General features: G+C 38.0%; 8 protein-coding genes across 15 annotated transcripts; 2 read left to right on the forward strand and 6 right to left on the reverse strand.

Annotated features, from left to right (window-relative positions):
- Positions 1–69: 69 nt before the first annotated feature.
- LOC135165411 (odorant receptor Or1-like) lies at positions 70–1906 on the reverse strand. The gene is made up of 3 exons (XM_064126675.1): positions 1358–1906; positions 705–1100; positions 70–355 (listed from the first exon to the last, which is right to left on the reverse strand). The coding sequence occupies exons 1-3, from the start codon at positions 1891–1893 to the stop codon at positions 70–72; spliced, it is 1218 nt and encodes a 405-aa protein (XP_063982745.1). The 5' UTR covers positions 1894–1906.
- Positions 1907–2059: 153 nt separating this feature from the next.
- On the reverse strand, positions 2060–4987 carry LOC135165120 (odorant receptor 46a-like). 4 transcript variants are annotated; one of them, XM_064126090.1, is made up of 6 exons: positions 3909–4987; positions 3287–3798; positions 2750–3145; positions 2487–2691; positions 2256–2411; positions 2060–2201 (listed from the first exon to the last, which is right to left on the reverse strand). In XM_064126090.1, exons 2-6 carry the CDS (start codon positions 3649–3651, stop codon positions 2148–2150), a joined length of 1176 nt encoding a protein of 391 aa, XP_063982160.1. In that variant the 5' UTR covers positions 3652–3798; positions 3909–4987; the 3' UTR covers positions 2060–2147. The 4 variants fall into 4 exon arrangements, with proteins under 4 accessions (XP_063982160.1, XP_063982161.1, XP_063982162.1 ...); XM_064126091.1 differs by having other exon boundaries at positions 3287–3839; XM_064126092.1 differs by having other exon boundaries at positions 3287–3851.
- Positions 4988–6579: 1592 nt separating this feature from the next.
- On the reverse strand, positions 6580–9452 carry LOC135165121 (odorant receptor 46a-like). 2 transcript variants are annotated; one of them, XM_064126096.1, is made up of 6 exons: positions 8762–9452; positions 8140–8704; positions 7601–7996; positions 7338–7542; positions 7111–7266; positions 6580–7056 (listed from the first exon to the last, which is right to left on the reverse strand). In XM_064126096.1, exons 2-6 carry the CDS (start codon positions 8502–8504, stop codon positions 7003–7005), a joined length of 1176 nt encoding a protein of 391 aa, XP_063982166.1. In that variant the 5' UTR covers positions 8505–8704; positions 8762–9452; the 3' UTR covers positions 6580–7002. The 2 variants fall into 2 exon arrangements, with proteins under 2 accessions (XP_063982166.1, XP_063982165.1); XM_064126095.1 differs by having other exon boundaries at positions 8140–9452.
- Positions 9429–13382, forward strand: LOC135165109 (methylcrotonoyl-CoA carboxylase subunit alpha, mitochondrial). 2 transcript variants are annotated; one of them, XM_064126070.1, is made up of 9 exons: positions 9429–9819; positions 9879–9948; positions 10101–10485; positions 10696–11030; positions 11110–11406; positions 11601–11810; positions 11904–12398; positions 12805–12990; positions 13074–13382. In XM_064126070.1, the coding sequence occupies exons 1-9, from the start codon at positions 9782–9784 to the stop codon at positions 13200–13202; spliced, it is 2145 nt and encodes a 714-aa protein (XP_063982140.1). In that variant the 5' UTR covers positions 9429–9781; the 3' UTR covers positions 13203–13382. The 2 variants fall into 2 exon arrangements, with proteins under 2 accessions (XP_063982140.1, XP_063982141.1); XM_064126071.1 differs by lacking the exon at positions 11601–11810.
- LOC135165117 (2-amino-3-ketobutyrate coenzyme A ligase, mitochondrial) lies at positions 13245–15520 on the reverse strand. Its single transcript, XM_064126086.1, has 5 exons — positions 15241–15520; positions 14611–14897; positions 14310–14516; positions 13649–14019; positions 13245–13539 (listed from the first exon to the last, which is right to left on the reverse strand). The coding sequence occupies exons 1-5, from the start codon at positions 15460–15462 to the stop codon at positions 13385–13387; spliced, it is 1242 nt and encodes a 413-aa protein (XP_063982156.1). The 5' UTR covers positions 15463–15520; the 3' UTR covers positions 13245–13384.
- Positions 14759–19148, forward strand: LOC135165113 (acetylcholine receptor subunit beta-like 2). Of its 2 annotated transcripts, XM_064126079.1 has the most exons (9): positions 14759–14941; positions 15347–15604; positions 16411–16571; positions 16667–16711; positions 16803–16912; positions 17126–17591; positions 17717–18048; positions 18173–18416; positions 18846–19148. In XM_064126079.1, the coding sequence occupies exons 3-9, from the start codon at positions 16431–16433 to the stop codon at positions 19074–19076; spliced, it is 1569 nt and encodes a 522-aa protein (XP_063982149.1). In that variant the 5' UTR covers positions 14759–14941; positions 15347–15604; positions 16411–16430; the 3' UTR covers positions 19077–19148. The 2 variants fall into 2 exon arrangements, with proteins under 2 accessions (XP_063982149.1, XP_063982148.1); XM_064126078.1 differs by lacking the exons at positions 14759–14941; positions 15347–15604 and adding an exon at positions 15811–16155.
- Positions 19149–19371: 223 nt separating this feature from the next.
- Positions 19372–22831, reverse strand: LOC135165127 (ubiquitin-ribosomal protein eS31 fusion protein). The gene is made up of 3 exons (XM_064126105.1): positions 22712–22831; positions 19992–20319; positions 19372–19589 (listed from the first exon to the last, which is right to left on the reverse strand). The coding sequence occupies exons 2-3, from the start codon at positions 20310–20312 to the stop codon at positions 19440–19442; spliced, it is 471 nt and encodes a 156-aa protein (XP_063982175.1). The 5' UTR covers positions 20313–20319; positions 22712–22831; the 3' UTR covers positions 19372–19439.
- LOC135165123 (ribosome biogenesis protein NSA2 homolog) lies at positions 20673–22829 on the reverse strand. 2 transcript variants are annotated; one of them, XM_064126099.1, is made up of 2 exons: positions 22712–22829; positions 20673–21548 (listed from the first exon to the last, which is right to left on the reverse strand). In XM_064126099.1, the coding sequence occupies exon 2, from the start codon at positions 21526–21528 to the stop codon at positions 20749–20751; it is 780 nt and encodes a 259-aa protein (XP_063982169.1). In that variant the 5' UTR covers positions 21529–21548; positions 22712–22829; the 3' UTR covers positions 20673–20748. The 2 variants fall into 2 exon arrangements, with proteins under 2 accessions (XP_063982169.1, XP_063982170.1); XM_064126100.1 differs by lacking the exon at positions 22712–22829 and adding an exon at positions 21640–21661.
- Positions 22832–24401: the final 1570 nt, after the last annotated feature.

Here is a 24401-nt window from a genome sequence, read left to right on the forward strand (position 1 = left end):
TCATGAGAGTCAGATAAGTCTTGGCAGAATGACTGAGATTATACCATTTTGTATTGTAAATACCCATTATCAAGTTTTCGCACTAGAAAAGGAAACCAATAAATTCTTCAATGTTGTTTTTTTTTCAGGGTCGTGTGATGATTTTATTACTTCGGTAGTTGCTTCGTTTGCTGAAGCGCAGAACAAGAAAATTTGAAACAGCATACACGTCAGATACACAGCAAAATAGAGAAACTGAGATGAAAAAAGTGGCATTTGCGATAGTATGAAGATAATCAGACATATGATGATAGAACTTGCCAGGTACTGGACGAAAATTATACTGCTTGTGATGGAATTTATTTTCTGAGAAATTCTAAAATCATTCAAATATTATGAAATTTCAGAAATTCCCTTTCCTTTTAAATACTTCTATATTTAATTCAACATTCGATAGGTAATTAAAAAATAAATAAAGTCATTTATCATCAGTGAACGAATGATTCATGTCCAGAAAAGAAGTTTCTCAAATTGATTCATTTTTTTTTATTTCAGAAACTTTTTTCTCGTGTGAAAATTTCATCGCAAACTCAGATCGTTTATTTTTTTCTACAATACTAAACTCGTTAAGTTGATGTAAATGTGCTCTTAATAATATTTTATTATAATGATATTTTACGCTAACAACCGAAACCCCATTCATCATAAATAGCAAAAAAACTTACTCAATAATAGCTCTATGATACTGAACACAAGTGATGATTCGTTTTTCACAACGTTCTCGATGGATGGAAATCATCTCCCGCGGTTTCAATGCACATTCAGCATCAAATGCATCGATGACCTTTTCCAATCGACACCTCAAAATGTTAAACTGAGCGCTGACTATTGTATAAAATCCAGGCATTACGGTATCACAACCAATGCAAATATTCGCTACAGTAATGACAATGACCAGTTGCGCACAAAATGTAAACCAATAAACAGTTGATTTTGAATAATCATACGGTAACCAGGCTTTATAAGGCAAGACACCAAAAGGTATTCCTTGGAAGAAAGCAGAAATACTCATGATCCATACGGAAAATTCTACGGTTCCACCATACAAGTACGTAAAGACTCTTTAAATCACACAACCACCATAATCTCATTAATTTCTAAATCAACTTGATATGATGCACTGATACAACCGATTACTTATCAGAAACGAAGGGACTTTGGCTGTAGGTCGGGGTCTACTGACTCCACCAAACGTTCATTAAATAGTTAACAATTGTAAATATGCTAAATCTTATTTAACGAATAATCTAACGAATTTCGTTTGGAATAAATAAATCGTTCTACCAGAGCGTATAACGTTAAAACAATATTGACTCACCTAATTCGCTTATTGAAATATTCCTGAATCCTCTCTTCATCAATGTTCATCGGCTTAAATGGATACGTATCAAGTGCTGTGAGAATATCTATAATCTCTGATCTCCTGGCAAGTGTCACCACTGATTTAACACATATAGCGAGCACTGTCAGTAACATAAAACAATTGTCCGAGAAGTCCTCAATGCTCTCGATGACAGTGAACAAACTAAGAGCCTCAGACAGCGTGAAACAATGAATTATAATTAGTATATACATTGTATAGAACCAATAAACTCGCGATCTGATGTCGTTGGGTGGCCAGCAAGGTGGCCGCCAGAGACCGACATACTGAAGTTGAATGAAGTTCTCTCGAAGGAGTACCATGATATTCACCCCTTGCTCGTGTGCACCGGTATACTGCGACGGGGCATACCCTAGTTGGATGTCATTCAATATTCTAGGCTCATTATCCTCTTTTCGCCAAATGTCAATTGCCCATATCGACTTCTGCTTCCCGGCTCCGGAAAGGAGAAAATGGGGAAAATGAAACGACATTTTCCAGCCCTTTCAGGGCTAATAATGACGACAAAATATGCAACTGATATTTTTTTTACAGAGTTAGTCTCGATATATATCATATCCTACTGCGACTAGTGGGGAATGTGCAATCCCTCCCCATATGATGGACAGTTGTCAAGAAGCAAAAAGCACATGAACATCATTTGATATTCAATTCCCTGCGGTGTATTTCTCGTACCTATGCATCAACATTTTAACATTTGTTTAAACATATAAGATAATGAATTATTTTAGCTGTTACTCTTCTGGAGGACTGTATAAGCCGTGTACGATCTCTTCAGAAGCTGAAAATAAACAATTATTAACAAAGTGCGTAGTCAAAGGAGTTATTAACATACAGTGCCGAAAGACTCCACGGAAAGAACGGCTATATGACCACTCGTGAAAACAACAGGTCTCAGAGTACGAACCATCATTAGTATTAAATAGCCCCTTGCACGATTCGACAAGACGTACCATTTTAGATGAAAAATTCCGATCAACAGTTGTTGAGACTAAACAAAATGTTTAAGAAGGTGCAATTATAAATTCATCGACTTCTGTGTACTTTCATAGTCAAATAATATTACTTCAAATGTTGCTTGATGCGCTGCAATGCATAATGAGGAAATTTGCACCAGCATGCATAAGAGATAGCAGAAGATGAACAGGATTTTTGTTGATAAGACTGGCACTTGTGATATCATGAAGACACTGATGCATATGACAATTGTACTCGCTGCGTACTGGACAAAAATCACCCCCGCGAACAGAGAATTCATCTTCTCAGAAATTCTAAAATCATTTGGGATATTACATGCACCTCAAGATCACCTGGATGACATCAACGTACCTAAGAATTTCTCGATGATATTTAACACACTCGATAATTCGACGTTCGCATGTTTTCATGACATCCGAAATCCTCTCATCAGATGTCAATATCGATGTGCGCTCGACTTCATCGATTGCTTTTTCCAAACGATATTTCAAAATATTGAACTGAGCGCATATCAACACGAACATCCCTACGAGAAGTGTATCGAAGCCAATAGTGGCGTTAGCGAGAAAGATGACAACGAGTAATTGTAAACAAAATGTAGACCAGTACATGAGAGGTTCCGAATAATCATAGGGCATCCAAGCTTTATACGGTAATTCACCATAAGGTATTCCTTGGAAGAATACGGAGACTGTCATTATCAGTACAGAAATTTCTCCAACTGCGCCGAAGATGCAGGAGATCAACCTGGTATTAATATAGATAAAAAATTTTTGATAGTTTCTAAGAAAGTCCAATTCGATTACATATTTCGCTTTAAAATACTGTAAAAGATACGTCATTTTTATTGAATATTCTTGATGGGTTTCTATGGAGAGAGTGACTTACCTGATGCGAGCATTGAACGTAGCCTGGATCATTTCCTCGTCGGTATTCATCGGCTTGTGAGGATGCCCTTCAAATGCAGCAATCAATGCTCTTATTTCCCATTTTTTTGACAAAATCATGTTTGCTTTGACACAAATAACTATCGTCGTCAGCAGCATAAAAGAATTATCCGAAAAATCCTCGATCGTGTCGACAATGATGAACAAATTAATTGATTCGGTTATGCCGAACCAATAAGTCGCGGTAATTAGGAATGTGGTGTACAGCCGGTAAACTTGCAGCTTCCAATTATTCGATGACCACTCAATTGGTGACCAGAGACCGTTCACCCGTAGGTAAATGAAATTCTCTTGGAGTAATCCCATTCTTTCAACTCCTCTGATTGAATGTATTATTGCAATGTCGTTTCATACTTCACGCTGCTATTGTAAATTAAATATCTGCGTATTATGGTATCCCCCAAGTCAGAGCTTCATCTGAATATGAAAAAGAAGCGAAGCCAGACACTGTCCCTGATCAAAGTTGTTGGTTTGACTATTTTGCTGTCGAGGACCTTCACAAAACACTTTTCACGAAATTATTAATGAAAAAATATTAATGAAAAGATGATGAAGAATATAACCTGTTGATTATGATGTACTCATTAGAGACGTAATTCTATCCCTCACAACATCGCATATCGTTACGAATGAAAGCCATCTACTGCAGCTTGTGAATGAAGCTCTCAGTTGTTTCAATTCCCTTCAACGTGTGGTAGTCGTCCTCGTTCATAAAACCACCGCTCCACCATATGATGTGAACTGCTCAACTCAACCTGCTAGTATGACGCAATGGACATTGAACCACTTCCATCGTGCTTCATTTGATATTCTACTGTCATTATCTTATTATCGCTAGACGTCGATTGTCCATTTCCGGTTTCTCTCTCCATCAGTGAAAGGGGGAGAAATATTCACGACGAAGAGCTGTCGTTTATACCCCTTTCAAGTCCTGACATAATTGCTAATCTATTATAAATATGTCATCGTTTTGCTCTCATTGTGTTACGATGAAGAGTTTCTTGTCGACTATGCAATTGAAAATAGTCAACAGTCGAAGAAGAGCATTTTATTGTACCTGCGTTCACTCATACTCCATGAAGAGAAAATTCAGCAGAAATTGCCGTACACAGAGAGAACCAGGTCGATAAAACTGACGCGAAAGTTCCATAATTCCCGAGTGAAACCAAAGGTCCGATAAAAACTCCAGAGGGTTCCATAAAAAGTACGAAATTTGTACGGAATCTTTACTCAGTATTGTTCACGCTGCATCAATCTGCAAATCAGATTGACTGTAAATTATAAACTCATTGCGTGTAAGTGCGAATAATTTTAGGATTTTTCATGTGGCGAAATTGATCTTGATCTGCTTGTCATGATGTTCCATCAGCTGGGCAAAGGTCTGGCCAAGAGGTAAAAGATTTCGTGGACTTTATCATTCATGAAGACTGCTCATTGACTTTCTTTTGTAGATATCACTTCAGCCCTTTGAGTGAACGTGGATTTGCTACTCACTTGCCATTTAATAAAAGAATAAACAAGGTAAATAGTTGTCAAGCTACATTCCATTGTTACCTCCTTTCTCTCATTTATTCTAATCTTGGCGGACTTTAGAACATATCATTCACTATCTTCAATTACAGATACAGAATCTCCTATTTAATAGAAATTTTCCATATGTCTGACACAAATAGGTGCTAATAGCCAACAGGGGAGAAATAGCTTGTCGAATTCAGAGAACTGCGAAAAAACTTGGAGTGAAAACTGTGGCGGTATACAGCGATGCAGACGCTAATTCAATGCACGTAGATTTCGCTGATGAAGCTTACCATATCGGTCCCCCAGCCTCAACCCAGAGTTACCTCAAGCAGGATAAAATAATAAATGTTGCCAAGAAGGCAAAATGCCAGGCCATTCATCCCGGATATGGCTTCCTATCCGAGAACATGGAATTCGCGGATCTGTGTAGGAAAGAAAATATCATCTTCATTGGACCTCCAGCCACTGCTATTAGAGATATGGGGATTAAGAGCACCTCGAAAGATATTATGAGTCGCACTGGGGTCCCAATTATCACTGGTATTTACCACACTATTGGAAACTCATCAATTGCTGGGAGATTAAATATCGATTTTTTTTGCATTCTTTATTTTATGCTCGCGAGTACGTGAACTTTAGACGTGATGATTAGTTCTATTGAGTAGAAAATTCCATTGACAAATGCGTCTTTGGAAAAAATGATTACGTCACCATCGTCAAAAATAATAGGAATCTTTTTTTATTATAAAAATGTACATCATTATTTGTAAACAACTCAAATTAAGGAACATATTTTATTATTTATCAAGAAAATTGCACAGAACTTTCCACATTCTTTAAAAAAATGTGATCCTTTAAATTGTCGTCAGATGGGTCACCATCAAGTGATTCAACCTGATCATCCGAATATTTAATCCATTATTCTTAGTATAACTTAACCGACTTAATGTTAGTGGCAAGTCTTATTTCAAAGTCTGTTGACGAATGACAGTGTAAGCTGAGTAGCATTGTTTCAAGAGCTGGAAATAATTCACGATCAGAAATGCGTTCACAAGTATGAAAAAATTATACCCAACAACCTGGTGAATTCTGTAGAAAATGAATTAATTTCTTGTTTTTCCGAACTTCCAATATAAGTCAATTCAAGAAATACTTTAATTTTATTAAAAAATTGGTGCAATTTTCTAAAAAATTCCCTAGCTTGCTTTACGTAATTTTATCCCATAGGAAATTACGGATTATCGTACATTGCTGAAGGAGTTTATAGAAAGAACAATGATAGAGTCACTTCTGAAAATAATCGGTCGCAACGTATACCAGAGTGTATAACGTTAAAACAATATTGACTCACCTAATTCGCTTATTGAAATATTCCTGAATCCTCTCTTCATCAATGTTCATCGGCTTAAATGGATACGTATCAAGTGTTGTGAGAATATCTATAATTTCTGATCTCCTGGCAAGTGTTACCACTGATTTAACACATATAGCGAGCACTGTCAGTAACATAAAACAATTGTCCGAGAAGTCCTCAATGCTCTCGACGACAGTGAACAAACTAGGAGCCTCAGACAGCGTGAAACAATGAAATATAATTAGTAAATACATTGTGTAGAACCCATAAACTCGCGATCTGATGTCGGATGGCCAGCAAGGCAGCCGCCAGAGACCGACATACTGAAGTTGAATGAAGTTCTCTCGAAGGAGTACCATGATATTCACCCCTTGCCCGTATGCACCGGTATACTGCGACGGGGCATACCCTAGTTGGATGTCATTCAATATTCTAGGCTCATTATCCTCTTTTTGGAAATGTCAATTTCCCATATCGACTTCTCCTTCCTGTCTCCGAAAAGGAGAACATTCGGAAAATGAAACGACATTTTGCAGCCCTTTTAGGGCTAGTAACGACGACAGAAGTGCAACTGATATTTTTTTGACAGAGTTAGTCTCAATATATATCATATCCTACTGCGACCCTTAGTGGGGACTGTGCAATCCCTCCCCATATGATGGACAGTTGTCAAGAAGCAAAAAGCCCATGAACATCATTTGATATTCAATTCCCTGCGGTGTATTTCTCGTACCTATGCGTCAACATTTTAACATTTGTTTAAACATATAAGATAATGAATTATTTTAGCTGTTACTCTTCTGGAGGACTGTATAAGCCGTGTACGATGTCTTCAGAAGCTGAAAATAAACATTTATTAACAAAGTGCGTAGTTATAGAAGTTATTAACATACAGTGCCGAAAGACTCCACGGAAAGAACGACTATATGACCACTCGTGAAAACAACAGGTCTCAGAGTACGAACCATCATTAGTATTAAATAGCTCCTTGCACGATTCGACAAGACGTACCATTTTAGATTGAAAATTCCGATCAACAGTTGTTGAGACTAAACAAAATGTTTAAGAAGGTGCAATTATAAATTCATCAACTTCTGTGTAATTTCATAGTCAATATTACTTCAAATGTTGCTTGATGCGCAGCAATACATAAAGAGAAAATTTCCACCAGCATGCCAAAGAGATAAGAGGAGATGAACAGGATTTTTGTTGATAAGACTGGCACTTGTGATATCATGAAGACACTGATGCATATGATAATTGTACTCGCTGCGTACTGGACAATAATCACCCGCGCGAACAGAGAATTTATCTTCTTAGAAATTCTAAAATCATTTGGGATATTACATGCGCCTCAAAATCACCTCGATGACATCAACGTACCTAAGAATTTCTCGATGATATCTAACACACTCGATAATTCGACGTTCGCATGTTTCCATGACATCCGAAATCCTCTCATCAGATGTCAATATCGATGTGCGCTCGACTTCATCGATTGCTTTTTCCAAACGATATTTCAAAATATTGAACTGAGCGCATATCAGCACGAACATCCCTATGAGAAGTGTATCGAAGCCAATAGTGGCGTTAGCGAGAAAGATGACAACGAGTAATTGTAAACAAAATGTCGACCAGTACATGAGAGGTTCCGAATAATCGTAGGGCATCCAAGCTTTATACGGTAATTCACCATAAGGTATTCCTTGGAAGAATACGGAGACTGTCATTATCAGTACAGAAATTTCTGCAACTGCACCGAAAATGCAGGAGATCAACCTGGTATTAATTTAATTAAAAATGTTTTGATAGTTTCTAAGGAAGTCTAAAAGGATTACATATTTCGCTTTAAAATACTGTAAAAGATATACGTCATTTTTATTGAATATTCTTGATGGGTTTCTATGGAGAGAGTGACTTACCTGATGCGAGCATTGAACGTAGCCTGGATCATTTCCTCGTCGGTATTCATTGGCTTGTGAGGATGCCCTTCAAATGCAGCAATCAATGCTCTTATTTCCCACTTTTTTGACAAAATCATGTTTGCTTTGACACAAATAACTATCGTCGTCAGCAGCATAAAAGAATTATCCGAAAAATCCTCGATCGTGTCGACAATGATGAACAAATTAATTGATTCGGTTATGCCGAACCAATAAGTCGCGGTAATTAGGAATGTGGTGTACAGCCGGTAAACTTGTAACTTCCAGTTATTCGATGACCACTCAATTGGTGACCAGAGACCGTTCACCCGTAGGTAAATGAAATTCTCTTGGAGTAATCCCATTCTTTCAACTCCTCTGATGGAATGCACTATTGTAATGTCGTTTCATACTTCAGGCTGCTATTGTAGATTAAATATCTGCGTATTATGCGATTCCCCGAGCCAGAGTTTCATCTGAATATGAAAAACAAGCGAAGCCAGACACTGTCGTTGACCAAAGTTGTTGGTTTGATTATTTGGCTGTCGAGGACCTTCACAAGAGACTTTTCACGAAATTATTAATGAAAAGATATTAATGAAAAGATGATGAGGAATATAACCTGTTGATTATGATGTACTCATTAGAGACGTAATTCTATCCCTCACAACATTGCATATCGTTACGAATGAAAGCCATCTACTGCAGCTTGTGAATGAAGCTCTCAGTTGTTTCAATTCCCTTCAACGTGTGGTAGTCGTCCTCGTTCATAAAAGCACCGCTCCACCATATGATGTGAACTGCTCAACTCAACCTGCTAGTATGACGCAATGGACATTGAACCACTTCCATCGTGCTTCATTTGATATTCTACTGTCATTATCTTATTATCGGTAGACGTCGATTGTCCATTTCCGGTTTCTCTCTCCATCAGTGAAAAAGGGGAGAAATATTCACGACAAAGAGCTGTCGTTTATACCCCTTTCAAGTCCTGACATAATTGCTAATCTATTATAAATATGTCATCGTTTTGCTCTCATTGTGTTACGATGAAGAGTTTCTTGTCGAATATGCAGTTGACGAAAATAGTCAACAGTCGAAGAAGAGCATTTTATTGTACCTGCGTTCACTCAAACTCCCTGAAGAGAAAAATTCAGCAGAAATTGTCGTACACAGAGAGAACCAGGTCAATAAAACTGACGCGAAAGTTCCATAATTCCCGAGTGAAACCAAAGGTCCGATAAAAATTCCAAAGGGTTCAATAAAAAGTACGAAATTGGTACGGAATCTTTACTCAGTATGAGTCTGTGTGAATAAAGCGGGTTCACTGACCTGTTAATCATAATCGACGGATTCCTCGAGCGATAGATCATCAGCTGGTAAAACAGTGGGGGATTGTAACACACGATACACACATGCATATTCGTGATATCTTATCAAGTTACGAAAATTTTATGTAAACAAGTGCCCACATCGGGCTATCGCCATGGCGATTTCATCATTTACATTGAATGTAAAAAGGTATTGTTCACGCCGCATCAATCTGCAAATCAGATTGACTGTAAATTATAAACTCATTGGGTGTGAGTGCGGATAATTGTAGGATTTTTCATGTGGCGAAATTGATCTTGATCTGCTTGTCATGATGTTCCATCAGCTGGGCAAAGGTCTGGCCAAGAGGTAAAAGATTTCGTGGACTTTATCATTCATGAAGACTGCTCATTCCCTTTCTTTTGTAGATATCACTTCAGCCCTTTGAGTGAACGTGGATTTGCTACTCAATTGCCATTTAACAAAAGAATAAACAAGGTAAATAGTTGTCAAGCTACATTCCATTGTTACCTCCTTTTTCTCATTTATTCTAATCTTGGCGGACTTTAGAACATATCATTCACAATCTTCAATTACAGATACAGAATCTCCTATTTAATAGAAATTTTCCATATGTCTGACACAAATAGGTGCTAATAGCCAACAGGGGAGAAATAGCTTGTCGAATTCAGAGAACTGCGAAGAAACTTGGAGTGAAAACTGTGGCGGTATACAGCGATGCAGACGCTAATTCAATGCACGTAGATTTCGCCGATGAAGCTTACCACATCGGTCCCCCAGCCTCAACCCAGAGTTACCTCAGGCAGGATAAAATAATAAATGTTGCCAAAAAGGCAAAATGCCAGGCCATTCATCCCGGATATGGCTTCCTATCCGAGAACATGGAATTCGCGGATCTGTGCAGGAAAGAAAATATCATCTTCATTGGACCTCCAGCCACTGCTATTAGAGATATGGGGATTAAGAGCACCTCGAAAGATATTATGAGTCGCGCTGGGGTCCCAATTATCACTGGTATTTACCACACTATTGGAAATTCATTAATTGCTTGGAGATTAAATATCGATTTTTCTTGCATTCTTTATTTTATGCTCGCGAGTACGTGAACTTTAGACGTGATGATTGGTTCTATTGAGTAGAAAAATCCATTGACAAATGCAACTTTGAAAAAAATGATTACATCACCATCGTCAACAATAAAAGGAATCTTTTTTTTATTATTAGGATATCATTCTAGTGATCAATCGAACGGAACTCTCCTCTCAGAGGCTGAAAAGATTGGCTTTCCTCTCATGATAAAGGCAGTACGTGGTGGTGGCGGCAAAGGAATGAGAATAGCCAGCAATAAGGAGGGTTTCATGGAAGCGTTGGAGTCAGCGCGGACAGAATCACAAAAGGCCTTTGGCGACTCTGATGTTCTGTTAGAGAAATACGTGCAGAACCCGAGGCACGTGGAGGTTCAGATCTTCGCTGATCAGCATGGCAATGCTGTCTACTTATTCGAGAGGGACTGCTCGGTGCAGAGAAGACACCAAAAGGTCATCGAAGAAGCACCTGCGGTATCCACTTCTCTGAAGCTTATTTTAGTTCTTTGAAATTGTCCCTTTACTGTGCATAAGACCATGCCTTATGTTCTAGCCAGGATTGTCTGACAAAGTCAGAAGAGAAATCGGGGAAGCAGCAGTGAGAGCAGCTAAGGCAGTGGGCTACGTTGGTGCAGGCACTGTGGAATTCATCTATGATAGGAACGATCAAAGTTTCTATTTTATGGAGATGAATACTCGTCTGCAGGTCGAGCATCCGGTGACAGAAGCCATCACTGGACTCGATTTGGTCGAATGGCAGCTCAACATCGCTGCTGGAGAGAAACTTCCACTTACTCAGGATCAGATCAGCATCAATGGACACGCTTTTGAAGCTAGGATTTATGCTGAGGTATTCCCAAAATCATTCAGTCGATCGTGAAAAAATTCGCAAGAAAGACAGAACAATTTGTTGAAGATGTACCATTCATTCGAAAGACTTTGGAAATTGAGAATGTTTTCTGGGGCATTTTCCGTTCCAAAGTAATTGAAGAATATTATTCTTTCATGAAACATGGAAAACTGAGGTAAATTGTCTTTTTCAAGGACCCAAGAGGTGGATTTTTACCACGAGCTGGTCCCCTGATACACCTAAGTCCTCCAGAAACATCTGAGAATATCAGAGTAGAGACTGGAGTGAGGGAAGGAGACGAAGTTTCTGTTCATTACGATCCAATGATTGCAAAATTAGTTGTGTGGGGGAGCAACAGAACTGAAGCACTAGATATATTGCGAACAAAATTGTCAGAGTATAATGTAAATGATATATCAGAATATTCTTGCTAATTATTTTAATTTTTTTAAATTATTATTTACTAATTAGTAAGTATTAATAATTCATATGTCTAGATAGCTGGAGTAGAAACAAACGTAGAATTCGTAAAAGATGTGTCTCGTCATTCCAAGTTTCAAGCTGGTGACGTTCACACAGGCTTCATCGACGAGAATCTGGACTCATTATTTCCTAAACTCAAGCCACCAAGTGCTGTTCTCGCCCAGGGCGTTCTCGGATTAATCCTCATTGAGGATATGGCTGCCTTGAAGGCTGCCCTTAACACCAAAGACCCCTTTAATCCCTTCAAAACAGAACTGGGAATGAGAATAAACCACTCCCTGACGAAGAGGTTCAAATTGAACTTTATGGAGGAGGATTTCGTAGTTGATGTCAAGTATGAACAGCCTGATATCTATCTCATGAGGGTTAATGACCTCGGACCATGGAGAAAGGTCGAAGGAACTTTGACGCAGGAGAAAGATGATCTTGTCCTCAGGAGTGTTGTCGAGGAGATGAAAAATAAATCCTGTCTCTGTAGATTTGACGATGAACTTCATGTCTTTACTAATGTAATTATGGCCCTTTATTTATTTTATTAAATTGTTATCCTAGCTTTGAATACTCAGCTATTGAGCTGTACTCATTTGTTCGTAAAATTGAAAGAAAATATTTTTTTTCTGCTTAATTGTATTATTTAACAATTTTGATGAGTTTGAACAATGGAAATTATTTCGCGCAAATTTCCGTTCCACTGAAACATTCGAATGCAACACAAGTGTCGGATGATTTGAAATCTCATAAGAATTTGAAAATAAAAAAAAATTGTTTATGGTAATGTTAGATAATTAGCTCACAGTGGGAAAATTATTTACGTGAAATGACCTTTATTTTGATTATTTCTTTATTTATCTGTCTTCGAATATTTATTTGAACGGATTTTCCTGCACTAATCCACTGAAATTTGGATTTTTCCAGGATCGAGCATGGAAATTCATCATACCAAAGCCCGATTACATAAAACAATTATCAAATGCAAGTAACGATTCAATTGGCGCTGCTGTTTCACCAATGCCAGGTGTTGTAGACAAAATTCTGGTGTCGCAAGGCGATATTGTGAGCAAAGGGGACCCTCTGGTTGTGATTGTGGCTATGAAAATGGAGGTAAGTTCTTAAAATTAATTAAGCAATTGAATTCTATAAAAGACCTTTAGGAGCAATCTATTCATTGTCCTATATCGTTACAGCATGTAATTAGAGCGCCGTCCTCAGGAGCCGTGGAAGAGATCTTATGTTCTGTTGGTAGTACAGTAGGAAAAGATCGTCTCCTCCTAAGAATATCAAACATTGAATCAGAAAATAGTGAAAGTGATTAATGCATATCATGATGAACCACTGGATGAATTATAAAGACAGACTTTATTTTTTATCTTCTTTTATGATTACAAAGACTGTAACTTCTCATTTTTGCCATATTACCCGGGGAAAATTGTATGAAACAGCCCAAATAACTCATTTTATAAAATGGAGAGAAGACTTTTGCGATTGAATTCTGTGATTAAATGACGTTCAGTTCTTTGCCAATTTCGGTGAATGCATTGACAGCTCTGTCAATATCCTCTCTCGTATGAACTGCACTCAATTGTACACGAATTCTCGCTTTTCCTTTGGGTACAACTGGATAACTGAAGCCAATCACATAAATGCCTCTTTCTAAATAGGAGAAAAATCCAATCAACACATTAATTAAACACTATTGAATTAAAATTCCATTCAATTGATCATCGATTCAGAAAAATTTACTAAGGAAATGATAACATACCGAGCATCTTGTCAGCAAAGTCAGACGCCAATTTTGCATCTCCAATCATCACAGGACTAATTGGATGATTTTCCCCACTGATGACGAATCCTGCAGTGGTCATGGCTGTCCTAAATCGTTGGGTATTCTCCTTCAACTGCTCCAGGAGTTCTGAACTATTCATGACTAGCTCAAGGGCCTTCATCCCCGAGGCTACGACTGGGGGTGGGAGGGAGTTTGAAAACAAATAAGGACGACTTCTCTGGCGCAGCAAGTCCACCAGAGCGCTGGAGCTCGTTGTGTATCCACCGGCTGCGCCCCCCAGGGCCTTTCCCAGGGTGGAGTTTATTATGTCGACTTGCCCGAGGTGGTCGAAGTACTCCTCGGTTCCTCTGGGTTTTTTTAAAGTTTTTTTTATAGATTTTTTCAATGTTATGTCGTAAAATGTGACATAAGACAATATATGACTGGCAAGTCATTCCTATAATTCACATATTGAACTTCTTAATTTGTTAATACAAACAATTTTCTCAACGTAAAAATACGCAATGTTTAGTGACAAATTCGTAAGTTAAAAATTTTGACATAAAGTTTTTTTCGATTAATCATTAATAAAATAATCGGATGTAACTCGAAATTTTCTTTTGACGTTATCAATCGTTTCAGGATCTTAAGCCGTTACCTTCCAGTTCTTCCGAAAAATCCAGTTGCATGACAGTCATCTACGAAGGTAATGGCGTCGTATTTCTTTGCTAATTGGATGATTTCAGGAAGAGGTGCTATATTTCCGTCCATAGAAAAAATTCCGTCAGTCGCTATCACTCGCATTCTGCAGGATTTACTCTCCTCGAGTTTCGTTTCCAAGTCTTTCATATCTCTGTGCTTATACCTGTGATAAAATAAACCCTCAGAATGAGAGATATGAGCCCTTCTAGACACAAGAATGTTAATATTGTGTTAATGACTCCGAATTTTCTTTTTACCTGAATTTTTTCGCTTTGCATAAACGAATTCCATCGATGATCGAAGCATGATTCAACTCATCACTGATAACAGCATCTTCGGGGCTCGTAAGAATCTCAAATAAGCCGGCATTAGCATCGAAGCAAGAAGCGTATACAATTGCATCCTCACGTTCATGAAACTCCGCGATTTTTCGCTCCAAGTCCCGATGAATACTCTGAGTTCCACAGATGAATCTCACGGAGCTGAGACCCGCTCCGTAATTATCGAGGGCAGATTTCGCTGCTGCTACCACTTCTTTGTTATTCTGAGAACAACAACGGAAGAAAATTCACTTTCATCGTAATTCAGGTAATAGACTCGTGATAACACATGAGCAATTTTATTTCCAATGGAATTTTTCACGACAATAAGTTTTAAATTAAAAATTGAACATTCGGTTAAAAAAATTGTTTAAAACAGATACCAGATCCAGCGCATTTCATAATCGAAGTCATTATGGACCAAAGTTTAAAAAAATCATACTTTCACTCCTGAAATTAAAATGACTTAGCCAGAAAAAAATGAATTCCATTTCGTATCGAAAAATCCTCAACAAATGGAATGATGATGAATTAACGAAAATGTCATTATAATTTTCACTCAATTACCGCCAGTCCCAAATAATTATTAGCGCAAAAATTGAGCACTTCCTGTCCACTCGTCAGAGAAATTTCAGTCCTCTGAGGAGATGTTATGACCCTCTCATTTTTCCAGGTGCCGGCCGATTTGATTCCGTCTAGTTCAGACGTCAGTATCTCCGGAAGAGAACTAAATTGCGATACAAAGCAATTTTTACGTGCGGTAATGAGCCTCGAATTTATGCGGAACATGTTTTGATGTCTGATATACTGACTCCAGAGGTTTGGTATCGATAGAATGACTGCTGACAGCAGGCACTAGAGATCGCCAGGTAGAAACCGGTTTGGCTTCAAAATGGATCAGTGGGGGATATTCTATCCTAGGATACTACCGGTTTGTTTGAAAATATTTTGTCTCAATTTACAAAACTTTATTAAAAAAATTACAAATATCTCTGTTAACACAATTTTCATGAAAATTCCCAAGAACTTTGAGATTCGCTTCGCAGGGAATAACAAAATTAAGACAAATGCGAGGAAATAGTTCAGCCGCAATAATAAATTTGTGATGACAGATTTGTCATTGGATGATTGGTATAAAAATATTTCAGTAAAGTTTCCCGGTATCTGTTCAAAGGAGGGCGAGACAGTATTGCGTGCGCCGATTATCGATTTACCAATTCGTAAATATACGGATGCTGTGCAAGCTCTTTCGCGCAGTACATACTCTGCAGTATGTAGTGACCACCGCAAAAGCTCATACCATAAATTTGCAGTGTGAGAATTGTTAAACAAACCATAAAGGCTCAAATAATAAATTCTAAAACCCAAAAACTTTTTATAACACATATTTTTTTTGTTTTTATAAATATATTGATATTACGATGCAGTGTGAATTCATAAATTTTATAATACTTACGATATTGTGGCAAACTGCCTCACAGGGTGAGTCCAACATCAAAACATATTTCCTTCGAAGAGTGAAAGGGCGTAACAACAAATAGATCAAAAGACTTTTCTTTCCTTTTGAATTACACTCGAGACTTGAAAGCTATACATTCTATAAAGAAATATCACATCATCTTTTTTCATGCTGAACTAATTTTCAATAAAAAATGATTTATAACAATTCTCTGTACATCAATTATCACCGAAATCGAACTCAAATGAATAATATTAATTCCGAAATATTAATTTCAGGAATAGGACCAGGACCAAAAATGTTCGAAGCTAATCCAGACACTAAAAGACTTTACGACGATCTACTGTCAAATTACAATCGTTTAATTCGACCAGTCGCTAATAATACTCAGCCATTGATCGTTTGGCTAGGATTAAAGTTATCTCAGCTCATTGAAATGGTAACTGAATAATATACATCAAACATTACATAAAATGCAATTATTTTCTTGACATTAAAAATGTAAATCCTAAAATGCTGACAATTATTTTACAGAATTTGAAGAATCAAGTGATGACAACAAATGTTTGGGTCGAGCAGGTAACATCTTGTACCATTTTCGTACCCGTTATTTCAATTAGCAAAGTAATCATTGAAGATAAATTGTTTATCCATTTTTTACTTACGATAGAAATGGTTCGATTACAAACTTCAATGGAATCCTGACGAATACGGTGGTGTAAAAATGTTGTATGTTCCTTCAGAAAATATCTGGCTGCCAGATATTGTTTTATATAATAAGTAAGTCTCATTACCCACTAATTCATTTATCAATTTCTTTAGATCCATTAGAAAAAATTAAATTCGTGAACGTCAAAGGGTTTAGTCCTTGACAACTTTTAGATTCAAACAATCCTTTCGGCCTTCAATTCTAAACATTCGAAACGTTTGGGCGTTCAACACCGCACCACAAGAATACTCGTCGAACCTCATTAATTTACCATTATATTCTAGCGCTGATGGCAATTACGAAGTGACCCTCATGACAAAAGCTACAGTGACATGGGAGGGTGAGGTCTACTGGAAGCCCCCGGCAATCTACAAGTCATCATGTGAGATAAACGTTGAGTACTTTCCCTTCGACGAGCAATCCTGCCTCATGAAGTTCGGATCCTGGACATACAACGGAGCCCAAGTGGATTTGAGGCATATGCTGCAGGCCAGTGGAAACAATCTCGTGGAGAAGGGGATCGATCTTAGCGATTTTTACATGTCCGTGGAGTGGGACATCCTGGAGGTGCCAGCAGCAAGAAATGAGGAGTATTATCCTTGTTGCACTGAACCCTATACCGACGTTACGTTTAACATTACAATGAGAAGAAAAACGTTGTTTTATACGGTTAATTTGATTATTCCCTGTGTGGGAATCACTTTCCTCACTGTTCTGGTGTTCTATCTGCCAAGTGACTCCGGTGAAAAGGTTTGTTAGTCACAGTTCTCTTATTAGATTTATTCCACTCCGATTTATTTTATTCCAATCTCACAAAACAAATAGTAAATTTAATCTACATATTTGAAACTAATGATCAATGTAATTACTTTCAGGTTTCACTGTGTTCATCAATTCTACTGTCTCTCACAGTGTTCTTCCTCCTACTAGCCGAAATTATCCCACCGACATCACTGGCTATACCACTCCTCGGAAAATATCTGCTCTTCACCATGATCCTCGTGACTCTGTCCATCTGGATAACAGTTGTCGTGTTGAATGTGCATTTTCGATCGCCCTCAACACATTTCATGTCCCATTGGGTTCGCGTAGTTTTTCTCAATTGGATGCCACGCATGTTGAGAATACGCAGGACCCCTTATTCAACACCTGAGTACAGTGATATGTTCTTGGAGACTGGTTATTCCAACGAAATTGCCGACTATAGGTGAGCTACAGGAAATTTTACATTTGATTCTTTGTTCGATGATCAGATTTTGATTTCTCAAGTTTGATAAATGTTATTTTCAAAAAATGGGTATTATTTTGGGTCGCTTTAAAAAAAATTTCAGCTATGGGGATAGTGTAAGCGAATACACATCAGACTTGAAGGAGAATCCGGACGAATTTGACAGAGTAACTCTCGCGTACAAGAATATGGAGGATGACAATGGGCATCATCACCACGACCGTGTCTCTTCGGACCACGAGCACGACAATATTCTACTGAGGCACGCTTCCCCGGATGTTATTTCCGCTCTTAAGGGCGTATGCTTCATCGCCCAGCACATTAAAGACGCAGACAAGGATAACGAAGTGAGTTGCCCGAAGTACTCTTCCGAGCCTCATGACTCACGATTAGCTGTTTTTTACGACGATCAACTATGAAAGAGTTTGAGGGTCATTCAAACTTGAGGATCATTTGTTTCCCGCAGTTTCAGGAACGTTAAAGGTCGTTTGACACTCAGAATTAATTGAACCTCAGCTACAGATTGTCCTCAAGGGTCAATTAACTTTTCAAATACTGGAATCCAAATCCAACAATTCGTAAAATTATTCGACCGCGTTTGAAAGGATTCTGAGGGTCCTTAGACTTTTAAGACACGAATCCGCTAAACTGAAGGAAATTTGACCTTTTTCTCATTTTTCAATTTTTTTATAACTTTCAAAATAATCTCACTCTCGTTCAAATCGTACCGTATATTCGCTGAGTATTCGATCCTGAAGAAAACGCATTATTTTCAGGTGATAGAGGACTGGAAATTTGCTGCAATGGTTTTAGATAAGTTTTTCCTCTGCCTGTTCACACTGGCCTGCACCGGTGGCACTATTGGAATAATCTTCCAAGCACCAAGTCTGTACGACACTCGACCCTCACTCGATGAACAACGAACACCAGGAATACCGATACCTGGTGGACGAGATGTGCGAACATTCGGTGTCAATGATCTCGACATTATTTTTCATGAAACATGAGGATATTTGTCAATTTTATAATTGTTTTCAATAATAATTTACCTCAATAAAATCCACGTTGCGACCCCGCCATTGAATGAGTGATTTTCGAGGTATTTATTTCATTAACTTACAAAAAATTCTGACCTCCGAGTGGACACTCCCGTCTATTTCGATGAACTTGAAATTAATTGCAAAATGATCTTGGGATTCTTCCAACATCTCTATCGAAATAATTGCATAAATTTTCATAACTTCTGTTCCCTAAAATTGTTTTAATGGTGTGAGGTTTTTTCAATGATAAAACAAGCAATGATCAGTTGGAAATAATATTTTAATGTGTACCATTCACAGTACAATGAGCCTTAATAACAAATTGCGCAGTTACTTGTCTTCGGGCTTGTTGAAGACGAGTGTGTAGCCGCATTTGCCGCAGTAGTGACGATCTTCCATGGCTGCCATGAAGACACCTGCACCGCACTGCTCAGATGGGCACTCTCGCCTCAAACGATGGATTTTTCCATTCTCATCGACCTTAAACAAAACAAATTATTTCATCATCAAATTCTTCGTATTGTGAAAAATTTTTTTCTAAAGTTTGCCCAAAATATTCTCACATTTAGCCATTTCAATGATTTGTGATAATTTCATTGAGCCACCAATGATTCATACAGAATTTGTAATAATCATTTTTCACTTGAAGAACTTTTAAAAATAATTTTGTTGTTGTTTATTAGAAAAAAAAGTTCGTGAATCCACAATTTGAAACAGGAAAAATTTATTTCGGAATCGATTTTAGATGACTACCCCGAGAAGTGACGGAGATAGCAAACCATTCGTCAATACCTCTTTCCAGTTTTATCATCACCTCATTGATAATTTTTTAATGGAGGGATATTGTTTATTGTTATCCAAGGGAGTCAAGGAATACTATACCTTGTAGAATTTGAGGACAGCGAGCTTGACCTTCTTCTTCTTGTGCTTGATCTTCTTTGGTGTCGAGTAATTCTTCTTCTTGCGTTTCTTGGCACCACCACGTAATCTGAGGACCAAGTGGAGTGTCGACTCTTTCTGAATATTGTAGTCAGAAAGGGTGCGCCCATCCTCCAGCTGTTTACCAGCGAAAATCAGCCTCTGCTGATCTGGGGGAATACCCTCCTTGTCCTGAATTTTAGCTTTGACATTTTCGATTGTGTCAGAAGCCTCCACCTCAAGGGTGATGGTCTTCCCGGTTAGGGTTTTTACGAAGATCTGCATATTGGAACTGAAATCCACAATAAATAACAAAATTATTCATTGAAATTCTTCAAAACTGACTTCATTTTTTGCGGAACATTTTTCTAAGTATGTCCACTCCAAAAATCATTCAAGTGACGTTATAAAAACGAGTGTTTGTTGGAGGACAATGTTCTAACAAATCACCACACTTGAAATTCTTACCAAAAATAAGATTCGCAGATTTTTTTGGACAACAATCTACGATTCACCCATTTTGATCGAAATGCATCAATTTCGTATTAAATAAATTTTTGCAGTAGTTATTACACCTTAAAACCTAGTACACCATTAGTCCTTCGAGGTGCTCCAACGATGTCAAAGGAAATCCAAACAGTCATCTTCTTATAAAACCATCTTTTTATTACCTCCATCACTCCGCATTAATTACAAACTCAAATTCTACAAAGCCTTATCTCTAAACCAGTAAAACCGCATTAATACAGCCATCATTCTCCGGATTATTCGTAACCTGGGCAAACTTCCCCCAGACGACCTTCCCCGACTGCGTCACCAACCCCAACTCCGAGATATTAACTTCAATAACAGTTCCTTTAGTAATAACTCCCAACGACGTATACATCGCCGAGCTCGGATTCTTCTTCACTCCAATAATCGGCAGACAAAATGTGGCTTTCAACTCGGGATGTGTGACGTGTGCTTTTTTGAATCTCAACGCCATGGGCCTGATGAACCTCTCAAACTTCGGTGGTTTCCTCGTGAAATTCTCTCCAACATACGTCACCTTTGTGACCATTCTCTTCCACGACTTTCGTCTCGTTTTTCCAGACCTAACAACCTTGAAGACCTCAGACTCTGATTGTGCCTTGACTTTGGGTATCGGTACGTCCCACTTGCCTGCCTTCTCCTTCCTCTTCTGTTTGATCATGTTGGAGAGGACCTTCGAGCGCTGTGTGACATCACGATCCAGGAGATAAACGGGAAGAGCACCCTCAGGTGCTGCTTCGCTCTTCTCCTTGACCTTCTTCTCCTCGTGAGCCTTGATCTTCTTCTTCATCTGGATCTTTTCATTTCGCCTCTCCTTGTTGAAGATCTTGGCTTTGATACCCCGAAGGCTGCGTGCCTTCTCGGCCCTCTTGTGGGGCTCACGCGCCTCTCGTTTACGTTTACGCTCTTCATAATCGAGCCTCCGACCGTACAGTTTACGGTGACGTTCGATGTATTCGTTCTGTGGCATTTTGTGGCTTTTTGCGGAATCTGAAACGAGATGAGGCCAAGGTGAAATATAGTGAATGATGTAAGGGCCTTTGAGATCGTCTAGGGTGGGCGATAACCAAAGTCAACTTACCTCATTCATTATATTTCGAATTGGACTCGAATCTCGATCACGGCGGGAGACATGACGACAAAGCGTTCATCATTTTGAAGAAATTTATTATTACGATATCTCTTCGTGGCTCTTCTCGCTTTATCAAAACTCTTCCGACGTCATTTGGATAATGACAGAGATGAATGACGTAAGTTAACTTTTTCGTTAGGGATCACACATGTTCACTTTTTGGAAGGGGGTATTTGCATTGCGCGTTAGAAAAGTGGAGTTTTTCATTTTTCGCGGCTTCGGAAGGTAGATAAGCATGAGAAGGGAAATTTTGAATAGACATTTTTATTTCTTGGAGATTGTGGACGTTATAAAAAGATGTGGAGATATGTCTGCGTCGAGCTTAAAGGGCTAAACGATTTGAGCTTTCGATAAGGAGCTGTAACACGTCGAAGGACTAATAGTGTAATAGTTTCAAATGTGTCATAATTCCTGCAAAAATCTGTTGTTTACGAGATTAATCATAAACTACCGATTTCATTGATAAATGATCAATGAAATTGGTGAGTCTAAGATTCACATGTTCTTTCCCAAATTTCAGAAATAGTTTTATTCGCGAACATAATCTTTAAATCATCAGCAATATCGTAAGATTTATCCACAACTAAATTGTTAAGAACGAAAATAAACTTTCGGTGTCAATGGATCATCTCGCGTGGTGCCTCCACTGGCAAAATAACCTCAAACCCTCCCTCGAAATCCCTCAAACGAGATCGAGCATGAGCCCTTACTGAGTCCAACCACCGCAAATTTTCTCTTGACACAAGAATTATAACAGTAAAAAATTACAGATTCTTTCACAATCTCTCCCGTTACTAAGAGAAAAACTAACGTCAAAATTCCCAAACGTCGCAGAAACGTGGCGTCAGGCCGTGATTACATATCGTCGATAAAAACCTTTCGAATTTCCAAAAAAGCGTATAAAAACTGTTTCCATAAATTACTGAATATTAATCGTACCCGATTCACTCTAAAAATGCTCTTACCGCGTCCCAAAAACGCTAGAAATTTCCAAAAAACACTGTACAAAATTTTTCCTTACCTCTAGTCACACCATGCGGCAGCGAAAAGATCGTGCACGAACACCACAAGCGATAAATCGCCTCGTCTGCTTCGACGACTCCCTAGATGACGCCACCAGCATCCTGTTGTCGCATTTTCCCCTAGTAAGGACATAGGGTCCCTATGGCCGTCATGTTTTCATTAAATTAAATCACTAGCATTCAAATCGGTCGTAATATGGTTATTATTATTACGCATTATTATTGTCGTTGTTGGAGAAAACTTGGGAAAACAGCAAGTCGTTGATAAAATTGCTGACCCTAGGGTAGTTGGACCGTCCGAAACTGACACCCCTGTCGTATTAATTTTCTGATAGGTTTTCCATTGCAATCAGAACTCAACTGTAAACCGTTCAAATCATAAAGTCTCTTCCTGGAGACAGTTTATTTTTTACCGAAGTGTAATCCAAGTATCTACCCCCTCTACTCGTCACCACAGATTGGGCCTATTGTTCAAATCACGTGAGCCCATAGTCTCAGGGGCTGGGCCAGCGTAATCCACTGTGGGGGTGTGAGACCAACCCCGTTGACCACGTGAGAATGTTGATTGGTCCCCCACCGTCTTTCAGCGGGATGAGATTAGAATTTAGCGAGACTAGGAATAATTTCAAGGATAGATGTAAGGGCAGAACTGCCATTTACGGAGATAAAATCGGTTGAAATCGACAGTAACTCAAAAATTACAATAAGAATTTTTATAAGTTGTTACTCTGTAAAATGATCAACATTAACCAAAAGGGAATATTTCGTGACAGCATAAACTCAGTTTCTTACACAAGTTATTAAACTATCCCCTGGCGCCCGTATATAAATTAATATAAATATAAATTAACATTCATTAAAATTAATATAAATTAGTATTAATGAATAAATTAACAATAAAAGAGAAATTCTATTCATCTTCATACGCCAAAAAATTTATCTTTTTAATTTTCATTAATCCATAATTTCCGTTCAAAATAAAGTCAATGTAATTTTGACGAATAACTAATTTCCATTGCTGAAAATAAACGATTCTTCAAAATGCATTTTGCCTCCAATTATATTAAGGGGTTATTCTCATGTGAACGCCTATATTTTACCACTTTTTCGGAATTTTTTTTTTATGCGACAACAACCTTCAATCATGTTGATTTTTTAATATATTTTTATTTGTAGTTTGAAATATACGAAAAAATTTTTTTTTGGCGTTTTTTACGTTTTTAACATATATTTTTTTTAAGTCAAAGTAGTCCCCAACCAAAAAAGGTAGTTCACTGGTCAAGATGATAACGGCTGTTCATGTTGTCTGAGATAAAAAAATCGAATGGATTATTATTCAGTAGATCTGTGGCTATCGTCCCTACCAAATATAATCAATTTCATTGAAAACAAAAAAAAATATCGAACTTCAAAAAAAAAATCACGAAAATCTCGTTCTTTTTCGTTACAAATCGTTTAAAAAAAATATGAAGATATTGTCGAAAATAAACAATTGTGGTAGGGACGATAACTATAAATGAGTAGAACAACATATGTAAACTTTAAAGCAATCGGTTGAATACTTTTTCTTGTAGGACCTTGACCGTTTCAGAAAATGATGATTCGAGAAAAACGCGTTTAAAGTTTAAAGCCTGGTAGACAATCGCTTACGACGCGTCGGCTACTATGAGCTGTAACTTATCAAATACT

The sequence above is a fragment of the Diachasmimorpha longicaudata genome, chromosome 8 (genome assembly GCF_034640455.1).
Source record: "Diachasmimorpha longicaudata isolate KC_UGA_2023 chromosome 8, iyDiaLong2, whole genome shotgun sequence".
Taxonomy (NCBI): domain Eukaryota; kingdom Metazoa; phylum Arthropoda; class Insecta; order Hymenoptera; family Braconidae; genus Diachasmimorpha; species Diachasmimorpha longicaudata.

Excerpts from the sequence above, each read along its gene's own strand:
- LOC135165117 (XM_064126086.1), bottom strand. The coding sequence starts at position 15,462 with ATGTTCCGCATAAATTCGAGGCTCATTACCGCACGTAAAAATTGCTTT. Across the intron at positions 14,517-14,610 it reads TGCAAAGCGAAAAAATTCAG|GTATAAGCACAGAGATATGA; the intron begins GTAAAAAGAAAA and ends ATTTTATCACAG. Across the intron at positions 13,540-13,648 it reads CTTTGCTGACAAGATGCTCG|AAAGAGGCATTTATGTGATT; the intron begins GTATGTTATCAT and ends TCTCCTATTTAG.
- LOC135165123 (XM_064126099.1), bottom strand. The coding sequence starts at position 21,528 with ATGCCACAGAACGAATACATCGAACGTCACCGTAAACTGTACGGTCGG.
- LOC135165127 (XM_064126105.1), bottom strand. The coding sequence starts at position 20,312 with ATGCAGATCTTCGTAAAAACCCTAACCGGGAAGACCATCACCCTTGAG. Across the intron at positions 19,590-19,991 it reads CTGTCCTCAAATTCTACAAG|GTCGATGAGAATGGAAAAAT; the intron begins GTATAGTATTCC and ends GTTTTGTTTAAG.
- LOC135165113 (XM_064126078.1), top strand. The coding sequence starts at position 16,095 with ATGCAGTGTGAATTCATAAATTTTATAATACTTACGATATTGTGGCAA. Across the intron at positions 16,156-16,410 it reads GTGGCAAACTGCCTCACAGG|GAATAGGACCAGGACCAAAA; the intron begins GTGAGTCCAACA and ends TATTAATTTCAG. Across the intron at positions 18,049-18,172 it reads AACGAAATTGCCGACTATAG|CTATGGGGATAGTGTAAGCG; the intron begins GTGAGCTACAGG and ends AAAAAATTTCAG.
- LOC135165121 (XM_064126096.1), bottom strand. The coding sequence starts at position 8,504 with ATGGGATTACTCCAAGAGAATTTCATTTACCTACGGGTGAACGGTCTC. Across the intron at positions 7,997-8,139 it reads ACGTTCAATGCTCGCATCAG|GTTGATCTCCTGCATTTTCG; the intron begins GTAAGTCACTCT and ends AATTAATACCAG. Across the intron at positions 7,267-7,337 it reads CGCATCAAGCAACATTTGAA|TCTCAACAACTGTTGATCGG; the intron begins GTAATATTGACT and ends CATTTTGTTTAG.
- LOC135165109 (XM_064126070.1), top strand. The coding sequence starts at position 9,782 with ATGATGTTCCATCAGCTGGGCAAAGGTCTGGCCAAGAG. Across the intron at positions 9,820-9,878 it reads GGCAAAGGTCTGGCCAAGAG|ATATCACTTCAGCCCTTTGA; the intron begins GTAAAAGATTTC and ends TTTCTTTTGTAG. Across the intron at positions 12,399-12,804 it reads AACTTCATGTCTTTACTAAT|GATCGAGCATGGAAATTCAT; the intron begins GTAATTATGGCC and ends GGATTTTTCCAG.
- LOC135165120 (XM_064126090.1), bottom strand. The coding sequence starts at position 3,651 with ATGGGATTACTCCAAGAGAATTTCATTTACCTACGGGTGAACGGTCTC. Across the intron at positions 3,146-3,286 it reads ACGTTCAATGCTCGCATCAG|GTTGATCTCCTGCATCTTCG; the intron begins GTAAGTCACTCT and ends TATTAATACCAG. Across the intron at positions 2,202-2,255 it reads CCGTGGAGTCTTTCGGCACT|CTTCTGAAGAGATCGTACAC; the intron begins GTATGTTAATAA and ends GTTTATTTTCAG.
- LOC135165411 (XM_064126675.1), bottom strand. The coding sequence starts at position 1,893 with ATGTCGTTTCATTTTCCCCATTTTCTCCTTTCCGGAGCCGGGAAGCAG. Across the intron at positions 1,101-1,357 it reads TATTTCAATAAGCGAATTAG|AGTCTTTACGTACTTGTATG; the intron begins GTGAGTCAATAT and ends TGTGATTTAAAG. Across the intron at positions 356-704 it reads TATCATAGAGCTATTATTGA|AATTTCTCAGAAAATAAATT; the intron begins GTAAGTTTTTTT and ends GAATGATTTTAG.